Raw genomic sequence first — 21,543 nt, forward strand, 5'->3', positions numbered from 1 at the left:
AGTTCATCTCCACCTTAAAGACACTAACCACATGTTTGAGGACAAGGAAGTTAAAATCTTAGCCAGAGAAAAGAAATGGTTTGAGAGGGGAGCGAAGGAAGCATTGTATGTGAAACAGTTGAAACCCAGCCCTAACCGGGGAGGGGGTCTGAAACACGCTTTGTTCCCTATTTACAAAGGGGCACTCAGGTCAAAGCAGTTTCAGTCTTTTGTTCATGGTAATGAGTCATTCATGTCGTCAGGGGTCGTCAGGAGAGGCATCAGTCTACTGTTAGGAGGGACAGCTACCCTGTCATTAGGAGGGTGCTAACTAGAGCACAATAGGTGCTAATTAGAGCAATTGTTAGTCACTAGCCAATAGCAGTCTGCCTCTCGGTAGTAGGGGTCTGGTTAGGTTTAAAACTCCAGCTTTTGCTGGCTTCTGTTATTCTTCTCTACAAGAGTCAAGACAGAAGTCAGACTACCAGAGCAAGAAATTTAGCTGAGGAAGGTTCTGCGATTAGATGCAAAACGTCCTCAGGTCAAGCAACCCAGTCCAGTCGAAGATTCAAGCTTCTCTACTATGGAAACCACCTGGACAACTGAGAGCCTTCACAGAAACATGTTTTGTGTGTTGTTAGGGCTGGGACAATGAATTAGTCGATCAGTCGGGTACCATTATCATCGACTAGTCTGCGACTAAATATGACACTGAATGAACTAAGCCAATTTTGAATCTTCATGGTGTAACACAAATGTGACATTTATTTGAACAAATATAAGCACAAAATCACAAATACAAAAAACATTAGCATTAGCATGAAGACAATACCTGCATTCATTTACTAGGCACAGACGACCCGTTTGAGCCGACTAACTCACCTGCCAAATTTAACACACACTCTAAAAACATTTTTTTTTAGCAGTTTTTTAAGTTATTTCAACTTAGAAGTCTTGTGGCATTAACTCTTAATTGAAAGTTGAAATAACTAACTTGAAATAACTTGTTACATCAATTTTTCTTGTTGAGACAGCAGTTCCTTTTTTCGAGTGCACGTTCTTCACTGAGTGAAGGGAGTGGTGGCAGCTCCAGCTGGTCTATTCTTTTAAGGATTAAATGAACTGAATAAGTGGCTTTTGACTAGCCGAATAATAAAAAAAATAGTCCTTAAAATAACGCTTCTCTGCTGCACATCTTGATTTTCCACCTCATGATTCCATGTGATGTTTCTTAGTGTGTGTCCTTATCAGAGACCTCTGAACTGATCCTGGCAACTGCACCAAAATCAATCCATCATTACATTTCTGCTCACATCAATCACATCTTACCTTCCCTTGTAAATGCAGGTTGGTGCTGATGATCTCTCGAACCTCAGCCTCCGTATCCTTCTGTTAAAAAAAGAAATAAACGTGAATTAAGAAACTAAATGACACATGCTTGATCAAAGTGTCAGGAAACTGCTTTGATCCAAAGTGACTGACAACGTACTGAAAATTTCATGTAACCTTGGAATAAATCAATCACGAGACAGCAAGCAGCAGCAAAATGAAAAAGAGCAAAGCAAAGAATGGCATATGCCCCCCCGCCATATGTTACATTGGAATATGGTGTGCCAATGGTGTGTCAGAGGTGACAAAGAAGTGTGGAAATTATTTCAGTAGTGACAGAGCGGTGCTTTATCGGTGCTATACTGTGTATTTGTGTAAGATTGCTGCTTTACAATTTGATATGTGTCGTGCAGTCTTGGTCTGCTCTCTCCCCCCTCCCCTCCTGTGTCTTCCAGGCGCCATGTCATGGAGGTGATTGGTCTCACCTGTTCCTCATCAGCAGTACCTGTATTTATACCCTGCTTTGCCACTCATCAGACACCAGAAACTCAGTTTACCTGCAGGGTACCTGACCTCGGCTCATATTCCTCTGTTCCTTCGACTCCTAGCCTGGACTAATCATTTTTACTGTCTTTCCTCAGATTACCTGCTGACTGTCAGCTCCGTCGTGGCGGCCTGGTTCTGTTCTACCGCTCATGTTTCCACGCTACAAACTCTATGGCCTTGTCTAAGTCCTGGACTGCAATCCTGCTCTGAGCTACAGTCAGGCCTCTTTTCTCCAGCACTTGTTTCCACCATTGTCCTATTCATTATTTACATCCATCCATCCATTTTCTTCCGCTTGATCCAGAGTCGGGTCGTGGGGGCAGCAGCTCAAGCAAAGCCGCCCAGACCTCCCGATCCACACACACCTCCCCCAGGTCCTCCGGGGGAACCCCGAGGCATTCCCAATCACACTCTGTTCTTTGCCATTTGGGTCCTAATTCTCACGCTCTGGGTTTTCAGCCGTAACAGATATGTTGTGTATTGATCCCCATTTTCAAACGGTTACTTCCTCTAACCTCCCCAATACACCACCAAGAAATGGTTTCAGTCAAATACGGTGTTATTTAGTAATTGCACAGAAACACAAATCAACATGGCAGCCATGGTGGCCATATTGGATGATGGAAGACCCCCATTTTTAAAAGGACTCTTCTTCTACCCTCTGCAGTACAGAACCAAGAAATGGTTTCAATCAGATAAGACCTACTTTAGCTATTGCGTAGAAGTGAAAATCAAAATGCTGCCTGTGGTGGCCACATCAAATAATGCCCCCCCGGCCCGTTTGTGAAAGGAATCTTCCTCTAATCTTCCCAATTTACCACCAAGAAATGGCTTTAATCAGATAAGTGCTCTTTAGTTCATGTGGTGAAACAAAAAGATTACAGACAGACTACTGAATGGATGGACCGACGCCCAAACAGGGTGGGAGCACAATGCCCCCCCCCCAACTTCATTGAGCAAGGGTACAAAAAAATGGTGCATTGGAAACGTGTTTAGTTTTCCACACTTTGAGAGTTTATATAGGCAATAGTAAAGAAGATGCTCATGAATAATAATTTGTAAATTCTGTACATATAAAGAGTTCAGCAGTTGCAGACATTGGACTGACCTGGGTGAAGCGGTTCTTAGCCAGCGTGATGAGTTCCTGTTCTCCGGGGGCACACATGTTCAGTCCAACAGGCAGCAAACGTTTCAAAGTAGCAACAATAAGACTCGTCTGCATCGAGTAACGATCTCCCTTTCTCTTCATCTTCTTCCTCTCCTGGTCTGAAGCAATTCCCTGAAAGGTGATTATTGGTCTATGTTTGATTGAGCGTCTACAACATTTAAGTTCATCATATTTCTGTGAATCAAATAATTCTTGTCACTTATTTTCCACCTGTCTTCTGAACCATTTGTTAGGATGACTGAGTTTCTTTATGAATGTTTTTTTTGTTGTTTTTACTTACTGCTCAGCTTCACTTGGGAAATCCAACCATTACTGGACAATCCACTGGACCAGCTGAGCCGTAGTCCCACTCATTATCAACCATCCCTTCGTGTGTCTCCTTTGTGTTCTTTGTGATGATTCAATGTGGACTAACCCAAAATCACACTTTGTAAGCGCCTAAATAAATATTTTGCTCACAGTTCCATACCTTAGACATCTTACACTTGGTGTCAGTGATGAGGAAGGACATGTTGTTGATCTCATTCTGGACCACAAAGTTCTGTTCTTCTCTCTTGAAGTTCTGAAGAAATATATCACAGTACATTATTTGGCTAAAAAAATTTTCAAATCAGCCACACATTCCCTGCTAAATTTTAGTATCATATTGCTATAAGGCTCTTCTTTTTCTAACACTGTCATGTCTTAAATGAAGGAGGGAGAAAATGACTTCTTCCTTAAACATGTGGCAGCTGCAGCACTTTCTGAGAGATCCAAGAGTCTTATTCACTTAGGTTACAAGGGATGGATGGATGGATGGATGGATGGATGGATGGATGGATGGATGGATGGATGGATGGATGGATGGATGGATGGATGGATGGATGGATGGATGGATGGATGGATGGATGGATGGATGGATGGATGGATGATTCCTGATGGAATCCTCATAATACTTCTGTTGTTTCTCGCAGTGATTTACTTACATGGGACTTCGCCCAGAAGATGAAAACCTCGGCCACCATGCGAAACAGCTCCTCCGCCTGTGGGTTGGACTCTTTCAACCACCTGGCTCTGTTCAGACATGAAGGCAGTTAGCTGAGAGCACCAAAACGAGAAGCTCAGCTGTGTGTTAGAAACTGACTCATAGCTGATTAGTCATCTAACAGGGTTTTTTTTTAAGAAAAGATGAAAATCCATGTCCAGTACCTGTTGTAATCAACAAATCGTATGAGAAGCGGGTAGAAGGCATACAAGTCTCTGACCAAAATGGTGAACTGATCCATGATCAGGAGCTCCGTCTCTGACATCTCACCCCTCACCTCTGCCTTACTGTGCTCCTCATCCATCAGCACCACTGCTGCTTTCTACACAGTGATTAGATATACAAACAGGATCAGAATCACTATTACTGTTCTACTTAAAATGTTCTATAACCCACTAACAGCTGAGGGTTAAATAAAAAAAAAAAAAATCAAGAATTTATGGTCACATGAAGATGAAACAGAGCAGAAGTAAAACATTGCCAATACTGTGACCAGAAGACAACAAACGATAGTAAGAAAAAGTTGTACTGATAAGAGAAAGAATAGAATCATAACTGGAGTCTTGGGTGGATCTGATGCTCCTGGAACTGTATTTAAGGATGGGGTCAATGCGATCCAATACTGGCATCGGCTTCCGATACCAACGTAATTTAAGTATCTGAAATTTCCGATACAACCTGCTGCGTTTTCCGATGTGGGAGAGGAGCCACGTCTGTGAAACTGCTCAAGTGCTGCTTTCTCTCTGTTCTGTTTGCTGCTGAGTGTGAGGAGGAGGTTTCTGTGCTGAAGCCTCTGTTTGTCTGTTTGAGAGAGGTCTCTTCCGCAGTTAAGGAGCAGGCTTCCAGCTACGGTGGGTGGCAAATTTCCGCCCAGCTCTCAGGGGCTTGGCTGTGCTGCCAAGCATGGATTTTCCAAAAAATGACATGAATTGTTGCTGAAACAGCATCTCCCCTGGAGCTCCTGATTACTTGGGGGGGTCTACCTGCTGCCGTGGCTGTCACCTCTGGCTTGACAGACATTGGTAAATCTGTGACTGATGGATCAGCTTCAACTTCAATTACAGTGGCGTCCTAGGCCCAGGAGGGTCTAGGTGGGACAGGTACAGTGGCTGACATGGGGAACGGTTACCCAGGAGGCACCACTGCTTTATCAAATGTACCGAAATGGAGCAGTGTACGGTCAGTGGTGCACAGAACAGGTCCAAACCTATTGTTTGCACGGGTGCATAAAGCAACATTCAAGTGGTGCAAATGAAACTGGTAAAAGTTTTTGCCACCAAATTCTCACCAGCCCTCGATGCAGTAACCCTGGCTAATTATCTTAAAGAAATATTTGTCTGTGATGTTGTGTGAACACACTGGTGAGCCAACCAAGGCAGGAGCTACAGGGTCTAGCAAGACCCCTTCAACCCTTTGTTGCTGTCTTGATGCAGCGGTGTCCACTGGAGTTGCGGCTGCACTATCCTCATAATAGATTGTGCATGCAGTGTCATATAACTGTGGGGGGCATTATGTCTCCAAGAAACATTTTATCTCAACAGTACTTGATGTTGGTCTAATGGTTAAGCATTGGGCTTGAGACCAGAGGATCCTCGGTTCAAATCCCAGCCTGACTGGAAAATCACTAAGGGCCCTTGGGCAAGGTCCTTAATCCCCTAGTTGCTCCCGGTGTGTAGTGGGCACCTTGCATGGCAGCACCCTCACATCGGGGTGAATGTGAGGCATTGATGTGTAAAGCACTTTGAGCATCTGTTGCAGATGGAAAAGCGCGACATAAATACAGTCCATTTGTAGTCCATTTACTTAAGGAAACTGAACTCTTTTGATGACAATTCATGGAGCTGGGGAATCCACAGCAGAGCTTACTACAGGCAGAGGAAGGATAGCAGGAGCTGTGGCCATCTTATTGCACAAAACTCAGTAATTAATGATTAATGTCATCACAACTGAAGTTGACAGATGCATCGCTGTACAACTGAAGCACAAAAACAAAGAACTTGTTATCCTTGTACCCCGTCACACTAGAGGCCGAATGCCGTCTGAATGAAAGTTCGGCCCATATTCTGGAAGTGTTGAGGTCCATTCGAGGACGTCGGACAGCATTCTGAGAGCATTCTGCATTCTGCATCAGCATTCTGATACACAGCAGATTCCTGTGGTCAGAGCAGCTGTCCTCCGCAAGTCTTATTCCCTCCCAGATGTGGCACGAATTATGTTTTTTGTTTGTTTGTTTGTTTTTTGACATTCTGCCTGATTCGGTTTGGCTCGTTCCTGCTCATTCGGACTAAGTGTGATGAGGCCCTTAACGTTTATGCGCCATATGAGTCCACAGAATGAACATTTACATGGACAGGATTGGTTTTATTGTAGTCTGGCAGATTAGGAAAAAAATGTTCGCTTTTTAAAATAAGTGGCAAAATTTGGGTACAAGATTTTTGCCTGCTCATTCAGATAAGATGAGGACACACGTGACCTGAGGTCATTAACATGGTTAAAAATGCAGTTTTTCAAAATAGCCATCACAAATACATAAACTGGCATAATCTGGGCTCGCGTTGTGATCAATTATTGATCTTGTTGTCTATACATGGTGGGGGGTGACAACTAACAACAAACATGTTTCTCTTGAAATTAAACTTTCAAGAAGATTTGCATTATTTTAGTACTTTTACCAGCCTCAGTCACAACATGAAGACAAGAGTTACTTTTTCACACGTTTACTGTTCACTTAAACACCAAGTACCAAAGACGAAACACCGTAGAACTGGCAAGAAACAAACAACAGAAATAATTAGCCACATAGTTGTTTTGGTTTGTAGGCCAGGAGTATGACAAAAAATTATAATTATATGTACTACAATATGATATTTCTTGCTCTGTGTGAATGCCAGCATTGCTATCAAACAAGTATCAGGAATTGGCGAAGAAGAAGCACTTGTGAACCACTTGTCTGTTACATTTGGCACAGAGTTACTGACTGAATCTTACTGCAACTAACTAGGAAGTACTATGACGCTGTTTTAGTAGAACAAACTTACATTCACACTCAGATAACTTATATGAATTATTTTCACTTTGAGACAAAAAACATCCATTACATCTGGATCTCTGTAGAAAGATGTTCAGCCTCAGTTCCCGGCACTTTTCTTTGTGCAGGATCATGTTCTCAAAATGACATCAGTGAACAGCTGTACTCCAGTGAAGTCAAAGCAGCATATTGAAATCTCAAAGTGTGACTCATTTCAGTGTGCAAGACACTTTACAAATAATATCAGTTATCAAGTTATTCCATACCTGAGGTCAGGGTGTATGGTTTTCTGAAGGGTGTAAAAAGTCATATTCATTGGTGAACAACTTGATAACGATTTTATCATATACCTATAAATGATAAATGTTGTATGGTTTTCTGAAGGGTGTAAAAAGCCATATTCATTGGTGAACAACTTGATAACGATTTTATCATATACAGCGGTCCATCGTTTATCGCAGGAGTTACGTTCTAAAAATAACCCGCGATAGGCGAAATCCGCAAAGTAGTCAGCGTTATTTTTCACAATTATTACGGATGTTTTAAGGCTGTAAAACCCCTCACTACACACTTTATACACTTTTCTCAAACAGGCATTAACATTTTCTCACTTTTCTCTCCTGTGTAAACACTCAAAGTTCAAACCTTAGTAGAAAAAAAATAGAACGTTTTCCTACAAATAATTATGATGGCTTTTAGAACTAACGAATTTAATTTTAATGATCAACCTACGAGGCTGGACACGTAAGAAATTATTAATAGTGACTTACTAGTATTTCACAGTTCCTCTCACTGTGCCTCTTCGTCATGGCGCCGCTCCGCTGTCCAGATTGGCTGATTACTCAGGTGGTACGAAAAATATTACCCTTCCGCGAAAAAGGGTGTATTGCTATTTATTCTTTAGTGTTTTATCCAATCATATTGGCGTATCATTTAGAGGTATATGATCATGGCTGATATGCACATATGTCCTGTATTTAGTTGTGCACGTGTATCATCAGAGAGCTTGTTTTCAAGACAAAGTTATACTCTTTAATACTGTATCATGTCTAATAGAATATGTACTTCATAGTTAAAGAAGATGAGTTTTCCTTAAAGGCTGGATTCATTCACTCAGTGCAGATTGGCTGAAGCTGTTTACCACTTAAAGTATGCTGACTGCATCACTTTATTCATTTGTTGAAAGTCCTGTTATAACTTGCAGACTGCAGAGACACGGTTTTGTCCATGTTATTGGACAAAACCAACCATCACCAACCCAACACCCACTACGTTTACATGCAGCCAATAACCCTTTCATAACCGGAATATTAGCAATAACCCAGTTGCGCATGGCCATGTAAACACCTGCAAAAACCCGAATATGCTCATATTCCGGTTTTTAAAAACCCAAATATGACCCCTGGGTTACTCTTTTTCTAACCCGAACATCAGGTCTTATAAACGCGCATCGGGATATCCCCATAGAAAGGAACATTATTTTGTGTTCTGCACACATCCTATCCGCAAGGAATCTTGGTCTTTTGAGTAAACTACTTGTGACTACTTGTCACTTCTTGTCCCTTTGTTTCTACTGTCAGTGATGATCTTGGCATTTCTCATGTCCTGAGGCATGGTCTTTTCATGCCAGCACTGACAAAGAATTTTGTGCAAAGGCAAGAGTAGAGTGTCCTTGCAGTACTTGATACAATCACTGGGGTCCTGTCACTTCCTGTGGCCTTGCCAGTGACAAAGTGTTATATGGCTGGGGGGGGGCCTGGCTGCCGGTTTGTTTCTGTTTTTTGGTTTTCCTCCCAGGTGGCTTGCGTTTGGGACTGAGTGGCTGTGTTGCTGAGGTTGTCAGGACCTCACCCTGATCACCTGCGACTCGTCAGGACTCACAGCTGTGGTGCATCTGGATGGATTGGAACATGTTGGCATTTAAGACTGGAGTGCACAGTGTGTATTTGCCAGAGACTCGACCTTGTGACCAGACGGGTGAGATCGTCGTCTCGGGAGCCATCTCATCAGCAGCGGATGCTGAGAACGTCCAGGTTTGATGCACAGTCTGTGAAAGAGGAGGGGGTGAGGTCTCACGCTCGTCAGCACACTTCCTGAGGTACGTTAGATTTTGTGACTAACAGTTATACAGTCAGTAAATGTGGTGTCCCTCACACCTTATTGTATTGAGCTGTTTGTTAGTCATGTATCAGCTTCCACTGCAGTGGAGTTTTGTGAACCGGATGTTCCATGCCTGCAGGTTGGGAAGCTGATCAGTAATCAAGCCAGGAAGTGTTTGCTGTTTGTACACCTTTAAGTGTTCTGTGTGTAGAGTGTGGACTCACATAATGGTTCCTTCTTTCACAGACTCGGTTGTTGCGGCCACCTGGGGGGTGTCGGCGGGGTCCTTGGGTCCAAAACAACTTCTGGCTCCGGACCGTTAGCGCTGCTGGGAGCGCACCACGCCAGGCCGCACCTTTTGTTGTTATCACTGTTATGTATTAAATTCAGTTAGCCTTTGTACCGTGCTCTGCTTATTTCATACTGGGTCCTTCAAACGCTGGTCGGTTCTCCGAGCTGCGTCCGACACATAACAGTAGTCTCTGGCCAAACATCACGGACCCAGCGGTAGCAGAGACGGTAACGCGCCGGGAAGGCGGCAGCAGACGTTCAGTGGTTATCCGGATCAGTTGCGGGGCTCTCCGCCCGGAAGGTGCGTGTTTGAGACCCATTACTGGATACTGATTTGTGCTCTCTTGCAGCCGTATTCCTGTGTTGTGCCTTATCCGTGGGTCGTGGTGGAGTGTGACTGGCGACGGCTTCGCGTCACACTCCGACCGGATAAGAGGTTTAAACGGAGCTGCAAGAGTGCGTTTGTAATGGGTTCACGCGCACGGCGGAGCTCTGTGGCACGGGTCGCTGGGCTTCCTGTGTTACAGTCGTAGCCTCGTTTCCCCGGACAAAGGTAACTACTGCGTCTGTTGTATCAGCTCCGGCGTTATTTAGTTGAGCACATTTTGGTTGTGTGTTGCACTCAGCTGCGCACACAAAAGCAGCTCGTTTGTTTTTTTCTGTCGCCAAAGGGGTTTTTTCATTTTTAGCACTCTGGTTCCCCCTTGTGGTGACTGAATCACGTTACCGTCAAGCTCTTGAGTAGGAACAGGTGTGTTCCATTTGGTTGAGCTTGACGGTATAACTCACTGATTTGTTTTGTGTTAGTTCATTTTGTGTGGGTGTTTTTTGAGTTGGTTTTTGTGTGGGATTTTATTTTTTTGTTGTCCACTATTTGTCTGGGGGTGTGACCCTGTAGCCTTTGCAAAAAAAAAAAACAACAAAAAAAAAAAAAACACAAACAGGGACCCAAACAACTGTGTGTTGGTCTGTTTGTTTTTTCTTTTGTTTCTTTTTGTTTCACATCCCCAGGGTTGGATGGAACGGTCCCCTGGGGGGTGATGGGGTTGGTACTTGGGTTGTTTTTTCTTTTTGTTTTTTGTTATGCCCTCTCTTCTCCTCTGACTCCAGCCGGGTGTGCCGTAGTGTCGGCATTGCTGGAGGGGTGCAGTTAGGTTGTGCTGGGCGTTTCCCAGGTGGCCTCTGCACCCGGGAGGGGAGGGGGGGGGTTTGGGTTTTTTTTTTGTTTCCCCCCCCCCCCAGTTTCCGCCCTCAGGGTTTGACTGTGGTGTCCTCTGGGGGGGAAAGGGCGTTGGGTCCATCTAGCCGTGGACGGCCGGGGCTGGGTCCATTAGTCATGAGGGGAGGCATCTCCTGGGGTTGACGAGTGGTCCTCTGGGAGGCGCTGGTAGTCCCCGTGGGTGACGTTGGATCCCAGAGGGACCTCGGCCGTGGTTATTACTCCTGGAGCTGGCGGGTGGCCCTCTGGGGGGTGTTGGTCCCTACGTGTCGTTTGGGGGGGAGGCGGGGGGGTATTTTGGCATTTTTGTTTGTGAGCTCAAATTTGGGTTTTTCTTTTCTCCCCTTCCCTAGGGTTTGATGGAACGGTCCTCTGGGGGGGGGGGGGAGGGGGGGTATTTTGGCATTTTTGTTTGTGAGCTCAAGTTTGGGTTGTTTTTCTTTTCTCCCCTTCCCTAGGGTTTGATGGAACGGTCCTCTGGGGGGGGGGGGGGGGGGTGTTTTAGTATTTTTGTTTGTAGGCTTGGGTTTGGGTTGTTTTTCCTTTCTCCCCTTCCCTGGGGTTTGATGGGACGGTCCCCTGGGGAGGGGGGGGTGTTTTGGTTGTTTTGTTTTATGACTAATCACACATGTTTGGATAAGGGCTGACCGCACAGGTGTAAGAACTCCTGGCCACACCTGTGCTAAGAGACTGTCAGAAACAAGGGCAAAGATGCAGCCAGTTCAACCAGTCTGTTGGAGGATGAACGCAGACGCGGTTTCCAGCCATAGTCCCTGGAGGGGGGTGTTTCTCCTGGGCCAGGTGTGTGTGGTCGCCGGGAGGCTTCCCGTGAGGGTGGGGTACTGTTATATGGCTGGGGGGGGGCCTGGCTGCCGGTTTGTTTCTGTTTTTTGGTTTTCCTCCCAGGTGGCTTGCGTTTGGGACTGAGTGGCTGTGTTGCTGAGGCTGTCAGGACCTCACCCTGATCACCTGCGACTCGTCAGGACTCACAGCTGTGGTGCATCTGGATGGATTGGAACATGTTGGCATTTAAGACTGGAGTGCACAGTGTGTATTTGCCAGAGACTCGACCTTGTGACCAGACGGGTGAGATCGTCGTCTCGGGAGCCATCTCATCAGCAGCGGATGCTGAGAACGTCCAGGTTTGATGCACAGTCTGTGAAAGAGGAGGGGGTGAGGTCTCACGCTCGTCAGCACACTTCCTGAGGTACGTTAGATTTTGTGACTAACAGTTATACAGTCAGTAAATGTGGTGTCCCTCACACCTTATTGTATTGAGCTGTTTGTTAGTCATGTATCAGCTTCCACTGCAGTGGAGTTTTGTGAACCGGATGTTCCATGCCTGCAGGTTGGGAAGCTGATCAGTAATCAAGCCAGGAAGTGTTTGCTGTTTGTACACCTTTAAGTGTTCTGTGTGTAGAGTGTGGACTCACATAATGGTTCCTTCTTTCACAGACTCGGTTGTTGCGGCCACCTGGGGGGTGTCGGCGGGGTCCTTGGGTCCGAAACAACTTCTGGCTCCGGACCGTTAGCGCTGCTGGGAGCGCACCACGCCAGGCCGCACCTTTTGTTGTTATCACTGTTATGTATTAAATTCAGTTAGCCTTTGTACCGTGCTCTGCTTATTTCATACTGGGTCCTTCAAACGCTGGTCGGTTCTCCGAGCTGCGTCCGACACATAACACAAAGCTGTCAATCACTTTGCTGAGCTCTACTGTTGCCTTTTTTTTTCTGTCAACCATGGTTGTGAGACACCCAGTGGCACCAAGGGCTGTGAGGGACACACATTGTAGAGTAAAGGTTGGAAAAGTGTTCTACCCATCTCTCCATCTGTTGACCTTTGTCAGTAACAACTTGCCCAGAGGAGGATTTGGGGGTTGAGGGGGAGCTCTCTTGCTCTAGGTAGAACAGAGTGCCTTCTTCATGCCATCATACATTTCATTGATGTTTTTACTAATGGCCATTAGTTGTATGTTTTCATTGATCTCAGAATGGTACTCAATGGCACCATGCTGTGCAGTCTGCCGATCACTGCTTCAAACAGCCCTAAGAATCTGTACGTTCTTCTCGTTGGGTGACTGCTTGTATTCTATAAGGACAGCAAGCTTGGCTTCAGAGATGGGACACTTCATGGCAAACTCGGCCATGAACCAGTCATAAGACATTGGAGTCTGCTTCCCAAACTTTGGTGAGTGTGGTGCGGTACATAATGTACCACAGTGTTTCCCACTTGTCTGTGGTAGAGTCTCAAGACTGTGATTTCTCAAAAGCCACTGCAAACTGCTATGCATAGTCTGGTTGAGACATGTTGCTTGTGTCAATGTGAGGGTTCAACTGTCTGTTAGTGAGGTGGAACTTCTTTGGTTGCAACCCAATCTTGCAACATTACAATGACTAGTCTGTCACAATCAGCCCTGTGGCAGGCATGAGTGTGCAGGTCATACTAGTTGGAGATACAGAGCTGATGGTACGTGCACAGCTCAAGCAATCTCTATCCATTATCATTCATTTTGCCTCCAGCAAACTGGCCTAAACAGTAGAGTAATGAGTCATGATCAGCACCCACTCTGGCATTGAAATTGCCCAGAAGAACAAGTTGCTCCTTGTTTGGGGTTTTCTTGTTGATGGATGCAAGATTCTCATAGATCACGTCTTGTGTGTCTGAAGTTGGGAACAGTGTTGGGCCATACATCCTGACAAGAGTAATAAGACACTCATTGATACTGAGGCGGAAAGTCAGCAGTCTCTGTGAGGTCCTTTTGCCTAGTTCTACCATTCTCATGTGGGTGTTCCTCACTCCAAAGCAGACACCATGCACTCTGGATTCATCAGATTCTTTCCATTGTCAGTAGACTGTGTACTCTTTCTTTTTAAGAGTACTCAAGCCTGAGCTGTGTTTCTTGAAGGAGGGTTACGTCAACATTCAATCGCATGACCTCATTGTTGATAAAAGCTGTTGTCCTAGTACTCCTGATGTCCTGAAGTTTCTCAGAAATGCCTGGCATCATTGTTCATATATTCCAGCTTCCAGCTGATTTCATTTCTTTTCTTGTTGAGACGTGTAACATTTGCAGCCTGGCATTCAGTTTGCTCCTAATCCACCTCCATCCAATTAGGAAGGCAGAACATGGTGGGACAGCACCTTATTAGCCAGGGGGCTACCCAGCTTGAGGCAGGCGGTAGTTGTCCATTGAGATGCGATGAGATCCCACGTTTGGGAGCAGCCTCTGGCACCATGCTCTATGCCAATTTAGCATTAGCTTAGAACCTGCTCCCCACGTTGTGCCGGCACGGTAGTGGGATCGAACCCCAGACGGCTCGCACAAAAGACCATTCCTCTACCAGGTCAGCCAAAGGGGAATTCCCCGTTAGACAAGCTAGCAGGAACATCTTTTCAATCAGGACCCGGGACCTTCATCCTGCTACACTTAGAAAGGGGGTTGGTAGGTCAGCTTGATAAGGTCTATACAATTCTCAAGTACTCATAGACATGACTTTCCAGCCTTGCGAGAACCCAAGTCATGGTGAGAAATGACATTTCCAGGTCAAGTTACATAACAACGGCAAATCAATGACAGTCATATGGCTCCAGGAACCGCTTCTGGAACAACAAAAGGGGAATGTCTGAGTGATCAAATGCAAAATGCACACCAAATGGGCTTTTCAATATTAACCTCAAATGTCCATGAAATCCAAAGCCAGGATCAGATCAGGATCAAACTTTGTCAGGTGATCATGAGTGCCAGTCTGCACCTCACTTTCAAATATGAGAGTGATTGGGGCATGTTTGATTCAAATATTATGTAAAAAATACAACCCCTGGCAAAAATTATGGAATCACCGGCCTCAGAGGATGTTCATTCAGTTGTTTAATTTTGTAGAAAAAAAGCAGATCACAGACATGACACAAAACTAGTCATTTCAAATGGCAACTTTCTGGCTTTAAGAAACACTATAAGAAATCAAGAAAAAAAGATTGTGGCAGTCAGTAACGGTTACTTTTTTAGACCAAGCAGAGGAAAAAAATATGGAATCACTCAATTCTGAGGAAAAAATTATGGAATCACCCTGTAAATTTTCATCCCCCAAATTAACACCTGCATCAAATCAGATCTGCTCATTGACACTGACCCTATGCCATGACATTGACCCTATGTGTCTTTTTGCAAGGAATGTTTTTGCAGTTTTTGCTCTATGGCAAGATGCATTATCATCTTGAAAAATGATTTCATCATCCCCAAACATCCTTTCAATTGTCCAAAATATCAACATAAACTTGTGCATTTATTGATGATGTAATGACAGCCATCTCCCCAGTGCCTTTACCTGACATGCAGCCCCATATCATCAATGACTGTGGAAATTTACATGTTCTCTTCAGGCAGTCATCTTTATAAATCTCATTGGCACCAAACAAAAGTTCCAGCATCATCACCTTGACCAATGCAGATTCGAGATTCATCACTGAATATGACTTTCATCCAGTCATCCACAGTCCGCAATTGCTTTTCCTTAGCCCATTGTAACCTTGTTTTTTCTGTTTAGGTGTTAATGATGCCTTTCGTTTAGCTTTTCTGTATGTAAATCCCATTTCCTTTAGGCGGTTTCTTACAGTTCGGTCACAGACGTTGACTCCAGTCTCCTCCCATTCGTTCCTCATTTGTTTTGTTGTACATTTTTCGATTTTTGAGACATATTGCTTTAAGTTTTCTGTCTTGACGCTTTGATGTCTTCCTTGGTCTACCAGTATGTTTGCCTTTAACAACCTACCCATGTTGTTTGTATTTGGTCCAGAGTTTAGACACAGCTGACTGTAAACAACCAACATCTTTTGCAACATTGCGTGATGATTTGCTCTCTTTTAAGAGTTTGATAATCCTCTCCTTTGTTTCAACTGACATCTCTCGTGTTGGAGCCATGATTCATGTCAGTCCACTTGGTGCAACAGCTCTCCAAGGTGTGTTCACTCCTTTTTAGATGCAGACTAACGAGCAGATCTGATATGATGCAGGTGTTAATTTGGGGGATGAAAATTTACAGGGTGATTCCATAATTTTTTCCTCAGAATTGAGTGATTCCATATTTTTTCCTCTGCTTGGTCTAAAAAAGTAACCGTTACTGACTGCCACAATCTTTTTTCCTTGATTTCTTATAGTGTTTCTTAGAGCCAGAAAGTTGCCATTTGAAATGACTTTAGTTTTGTGTCATGTCTGTGATCTGCTTTTTTTCTACAAAATTAAACAACTGAATGAACATCCTCTGAGGCCGGTGATTCCATAATTTTTGCCAGGGGTTGTACATTAAATGGGGTTGTCAATGCTATATGGTGAATAAATGGTAAATGGACTGCATTTATATAGCGCATTTATATGTATCAGACATTCAAAGCACTTTACACATCAATGCCTTACATTTACCCCAATGTCAGGCTGCTGCCATACAAGGTGCCCACCTGGTGACACACCTAGGGGATTAGGGATCTTGCCCAAGGGCCCGTAGTGACTTTCCGGTCTAGCTGGGGCACTCAAGGACATTCACAGAGTTGTCCTGAAGCCAGTCCTTTGGTATCTTGAACTGTCACCCCAGTCTGAGGTCAAGAGCACTCTGGAACAGGTTTTCACCCAGGATGTCTCTGTGCATTGCTGCATCCATCTTTCCCTGAATCCTGATTAGTCTCCCAGTTCTTGTTGCTGATAAACATCCCCACAGCATGATGCTGCAACCACCATGCTTCACTGTAGGGATGGTGCCTGGTTTCCTCTAAATAGGACACCTGGCATTCACACCAAAGAGTTCAATCTTTGTCTCATCTCACCAGAGAATTTTGTTGCTCATGGTCTGAGAGTCCTTCAGGTGCCTTTTGGCAAACTCCAGGTGGGCTTCCATGTGCCTTTTACGAAGGAGTGGCTTCCATCAGGCCACTCTACTATACAGGCCTGATTGTTGGATTGCTGCAGAGATGGTTGTCCTTCTGGAAGGTTTTCCTCTTTCCACAGAGGTATGCTGGAGGTCTGACAGAGGAACAACTGGGTTCTTGGTCACCTCCCAGACTAAGGTCCTTCTCCCCTAATCGCTCAGTTTAGACAGGCAACCAGCTCTAGGAAGGGTCCTGATGGATCTGAACTTCTTACATTTACAGATGATGGAGGCCACTGTGCTCACTGGGACCTTCAAAGCAGCAGAAATGTTTCTGTACCCTTCCCCACATTTGTGCCTCAAGATAATCGTGTCTTGGGGGTATACAGACAATTCCTTTGACTTCATTCTTGGTTTGTGCTCTGACATTCACTGTCAACTGTGGGCTCTTATATGTAGACAGGTGTGTGTCTTTCTAAATCATGTCCAATCAGCTGAATTTACCCCAGGTGGACTGAAAAGAAGCTGTAGAAACATCTCAAGGATGAGCAGAGGAAACAGGATGTGCCTGAGCTCAATTTAGAGCTTCATGACAAAGAATGTGAATAATTATGTGCAGGTGCTGATCATATAATTAGAATATCATGAAAAAGTTGATTTATTTCAGTAATTCCATTCAAAAGGTAAGACTTTTATAATGTATATATTCATTACACACAGACTGATATATTTCAAGTGCTTATTTCTTTTAATTTTGATGATTATAACTGACAACTAATGAAAATGAAAATTAGAATATTGTGAAAAGGTTCAGTATTTAAGACGCCTGGTGGCACACTCTAATCAGCTAATTAACTCAAAACACCTTCAAAGGCCATTAACTGGTCTCTCAGCAGTGGTGGGCACAGCTAACCAAAAAACTTAGCTTCAATAACAGATAATCAGCAAACTGATGATCCCTCAGGCGGCACTGCATTAAAACCCGACATCATTGTGTAAAGGATCTTACCCTGTGGGCTGAGGAATACTTCAGAAAACCACTGTCAGTCAACACAGTTCATCACTACATCTAGAAGTGCAAGTTAAAACTCTACCAAGCAAAGTGAAAGCCCTACATCAACAACATCCAGAAATGCCGCCGCCTTCTCTGGGTCCGAGCTCATTTGAAATGGACAGATGCAAAGTGGAAAAGTGTGCTGTGGTCTGATGAGTCCACATTTCAAACTGTTTTTGGAAATCATTGATCTCATGTCCTCCAGACAAAAAAGGAAAAAGACCATCCAGATTGTTACCAGTGCAAAGTTCTAAAGCCAGCATCTGTGATGGTATGGGGGTCTGTTAGCGCCCATGGTATGGGCAACTTACACATCTGTGATGGCACCATCAATTCTTAACGGTACATCCAGGTTTTAGAGCAACACATGCTGCCATCCAAGCAATGTCTTTTTCAGGGATGTCCCTGCTTATTTCAACAAGACAATGCCAAGTCACAGTCTGCATGTGTTACAACAGCGTGACTTCGTAGTAAAAGAGTGTGGGTACTAGACTGGCCTGCCTGCAGTCCAGACCTGTCGCCCATTGAAAATGTGTGACGCATTATGAAGCACAAAATACGACAACGGAGACCCTGGACTGTTGAACAACTGATGTTGTACATCAAGCAAGAATGGGAAAGAATTCCACCTACAAATCTTCAACAATTAGTGTCCTCAGTTCCCAAACACTTATTGAGTGTTGTTAGAAGGAAAGGTGATGTAACACAGTGGTAAACATACCACTGTCCTTGCTTTTTTGAAACGTGTTGCAGGCATCCATTTCAAAATGAGCAAATATTTGCACAAAAACAATAAAGTTTATCAGTTTGAACATTAAATATCTTGTCTTTGTGGTGTATTCAATTGAATATAGGTTGAAGAGGATTTGCAAATCTTTGCATTCTGTTTTTATTTACATTTTACTTCATTGGAATTGGGGTTGTATTAGTTTTATTGTTTAATGTTATATATATATATATATATATATATATATATATATATATATATATATATATATATATATATATATATATATATATATATATATACACAGTGAGGAAAATAAGTATTTGAACACCCTGCGGTTTTGCAAGTTCTCCCAATTAAAAATCATGGAGGGGTCTGAAATTTTCAACTTTGGTGCATGTCCACTGTGAGAGACATAATCTAAAAAAACTTTAAAATAAACTGTTAATTTCTGAATGTGACAACAGCTACAGACACAGAAGGAACTGCAAAAATGCTAATTATCGGTGCCAATAATTGGCCAGGCCGAGAATCAGTCGACCCCTTTCTGGTAACTGATGATAGAAAGTAGAATCCAGACAGAATAGACAGTATTTTTTACAAGGAGACTCACAGATCAGCTACTATTCTCATGTACCACCTTCATCACATTTAAACTATTTCATTTAAGGATAATAAATTAGCCATGTCTGAATGTCTTAAGCTTTGTGTTTAGTTCCTGTATTTAGAATGAACATAAAGTAGGTGTGATCCATCATCTGGACATTGTCTGGACTATTACTTAAGAAGATCTGTGAATACTGTGAATCTCTGAAACTCAGTTTTTTATTTTATGACAGGATAAAGACACTATTTAAAACGTGAAAATGTCAGTATGTACATTGTTAAACATGTTTAAAATGTGGCCAGATTAGTACCACACACACACACACACACACACACACACAAACACACACGCAAGTCTCAGTTTTTATGAGGATGTCTCAAAATGTTCAAAACAAAAGATTAACTCCAAATTCTGTTCTCAGCTCAATTAGACTTCACATTTTTCTTGCAAATACAAATGTTCCCATTTCTCTTCTTGTTGGGGAGTCACAGCCCACAGACAGACAAACACACAAAGACACAATCAGAACACAAAAACAAACAGAAACTCACCTTCTTGAGTTTCTCCATCAAAGGTAGGAAGTGGGTATTCAGCAGCTGGGAGTTGGCCTTGCTGATGATTGGCTGAGAGAACACTAGGGAACAGGAACAAGTAACACAATGCTCAGTCGCAGAAGAATGAAATTTCATTTACATTTTGTTTGTTGCATTATGTTTCTATTTGAGAAATTAGAAAATTAATTTGGTATTAATTCAGCATTGCTGCCCCCTTGAAACAAGTTAAGCAGCCTGATGTCCTGTACCAAAGCACAGCACATTTGTGGACTTGATAGTTGGTGATGACATTTGATATTTTGATATTACAATACAGTGCATGTGGAAAGTATTCACAGCACTGCACTTTTTCCACATTTTGTTATATTACAACCTTATTCAAAAATGGATCTAATTAATTTTTTCCCTGTGAAAATTGTACACACAATATCCCATAATGACAATATGAAAAAAGGTTGGGTTTTTTTTTAGATTTTTGCAAATTTATTAAAAATAATTTTAAAAACTAAAGCATCACATGTACATAAATATTCACAGCCTTTGCCTTGAAACTCAAAATTGATCTCAGGTGTTTCCTGTTTCCACTGATCATCCCTGAGATGTTTCTACAGCTTAATTAGAGTCCACCTGGGGTAAATCCAGTTGAGTGGACATGATTGTGAAAGACAGACACCTGTCTACATATAAGGTCCGACAGTTGACAGTCAGAGCACAAACCAAGCATGAAGTCAAAGGAATTGCGTGAAGAGCTCTGAGACAGGATAGTCTCAAGGTACAAATCTGGGGAAGGGTACAGAAGCATTTCTGCTGCTTTGAAGGTCCCAATCATCACAAGGACCTCCATCAGTAAATGGATTAAGTTCAGATCCACTAAGACTCTTCCTTGAGCTGGACGCATGTCTAAACTGAGCGACTGGGGGAGAAGAGCCTTAGTCGGGGATGTGACAAAGAACCCAATGATCACTCTGTCAGAGCTCCATCATTCATCTGTGGAGAGAGGAGAACCTTCCAGAAGGAAAACCATCTCTACAGCAATCCACCAATCAGACCTGTATATTAGACTGGCCAGACAGAAGCCACTCCTTAGTAGAAGGTACATGGCAGCCCACCTGGAGTTTGCCAAAAGGCACCTGAAGGACTGTCAGACCATGAGAAACAAAATTCTCTGGTCTGATGAGACAAATATTGAACTCTTTGGTGTAAATGCAAGGTGTCATGTTTGGAGGAAACCAGGCACCATCCCTACCGTGAAGCATGGTGGTGGCAACATCATGCTGTGGGGATGGTTTTCAGCAGCAGGAACTGGGAGACTAGCCAGGATTGAGGGAAAGATGAACACAACAATGTACAGAGACATCCCTGGATGAAAACCTGCTCCAGAGCGCTCAACCTCAGACTGGGGCGACGGTTCATCTTTCAGCAGGACAATGACCCTAAGCACACAGCCAAAATATCAAAGGAGTGGCTTCAGGACAACTCTGTGAATGTCCTTGAGTGACCCAGCCAGAGCCCAGACATGGATCTGATTGAACATTCTGTGCACCGACGCTTCCCATCCAACCTGATGGAGCTTGAGAGGTGCTGCAAAGAGGAAAACTGCCCAAACATAGGTGCACCAAGGTTGTGGCATCATATTCAAGAAGACTTGAGGCTGTAATTGCTGCCAAAAGGTGCATTAACAACCTATCGAGCAAAGGGTGTGAATACTTATGCATATGTGATTTACTGGTTTTTATATTTTCAATTTAAAAAAAATTCATGTTGTCATTATGGGGTGTTTTACTCCATTTGCTCCATTTTAGAAAAAGGCTGGAACATAACAAAATGTGGAAAAAGTGAAGTGCTGGGAATATTTTCTGGGCGCACTGTATACAGAGATAACAGATGGCAGTTTCATGAATTGGTGCTCACATCCAGGCAGTTACAAAGTACTACATCAGGTATACCCAAGAGGTACTGCTCCTGCAATGCCCTGGAATGTCCTAGGGTACAAGTGGACCAGATTCAAATAACAATTCAAAAAAGCAGGATTGTAGGTGTTTTTGTGACAGACCAGTGTGG

The 21,543-nt window shown here is 43.5% G+C and overlaps 1 protein-coding gene across 3 annotated transcripts in view; it reads right to left on the reverse strand.

Annotated features, from left to right (window-relative positions):
• Positions 1-21,543, reverse strand: part of ryr2a (ryanodine receptor 2a (cardiac)) — a 723,597-nt gene that overhangs the window by 217,535 nt on the left and 484,519 nt on the right. For all 3 annotated transcript variants that reach the window (XM_034193918.1, XM_034193917.1, XM_034193919.1), the window contains exons 73-78: positions 19,480-19,562; positions 4,211-4,368; positions 3,988-4,075; positions 3,492-3,584; positions 2,963-3,133; positions 1,309-1,368 (exon numbers count right to left, since the gene is read on the reverse strand). In XM_034193918.1, coding sequence (XP_034049809.1) covers positions 1,309-1,368; positions 2,963-3,133; positions 3,492-3,584; positions 3,988-4,075; positions 4,211-4,368; positions 19,480-19,562 — 653 coding nt within the window. The remainder of the gene's footprint in view (positions 1-1,308; positions 1,369-2,962; positions 3,134-3,491; positions 3,585-3,987; positions 4,076-4,210; positions 4,369-19,479; positions 19,563-21,543) is intronic.

Source organism: Thalassophryne amazonica, chromosome 18 (assembly GCF_902500255.1).
Source record: "Thalassophryne amazonica chromosome 18, fThaAma1.1, whole genome shotgun sequence".
NCBI lineage: Eukaryota > Metazoa > Chordata > Actinopteri > Batrachoidiformes > Batrachoididae > Thalassophryne > Thalassophryne amazonica.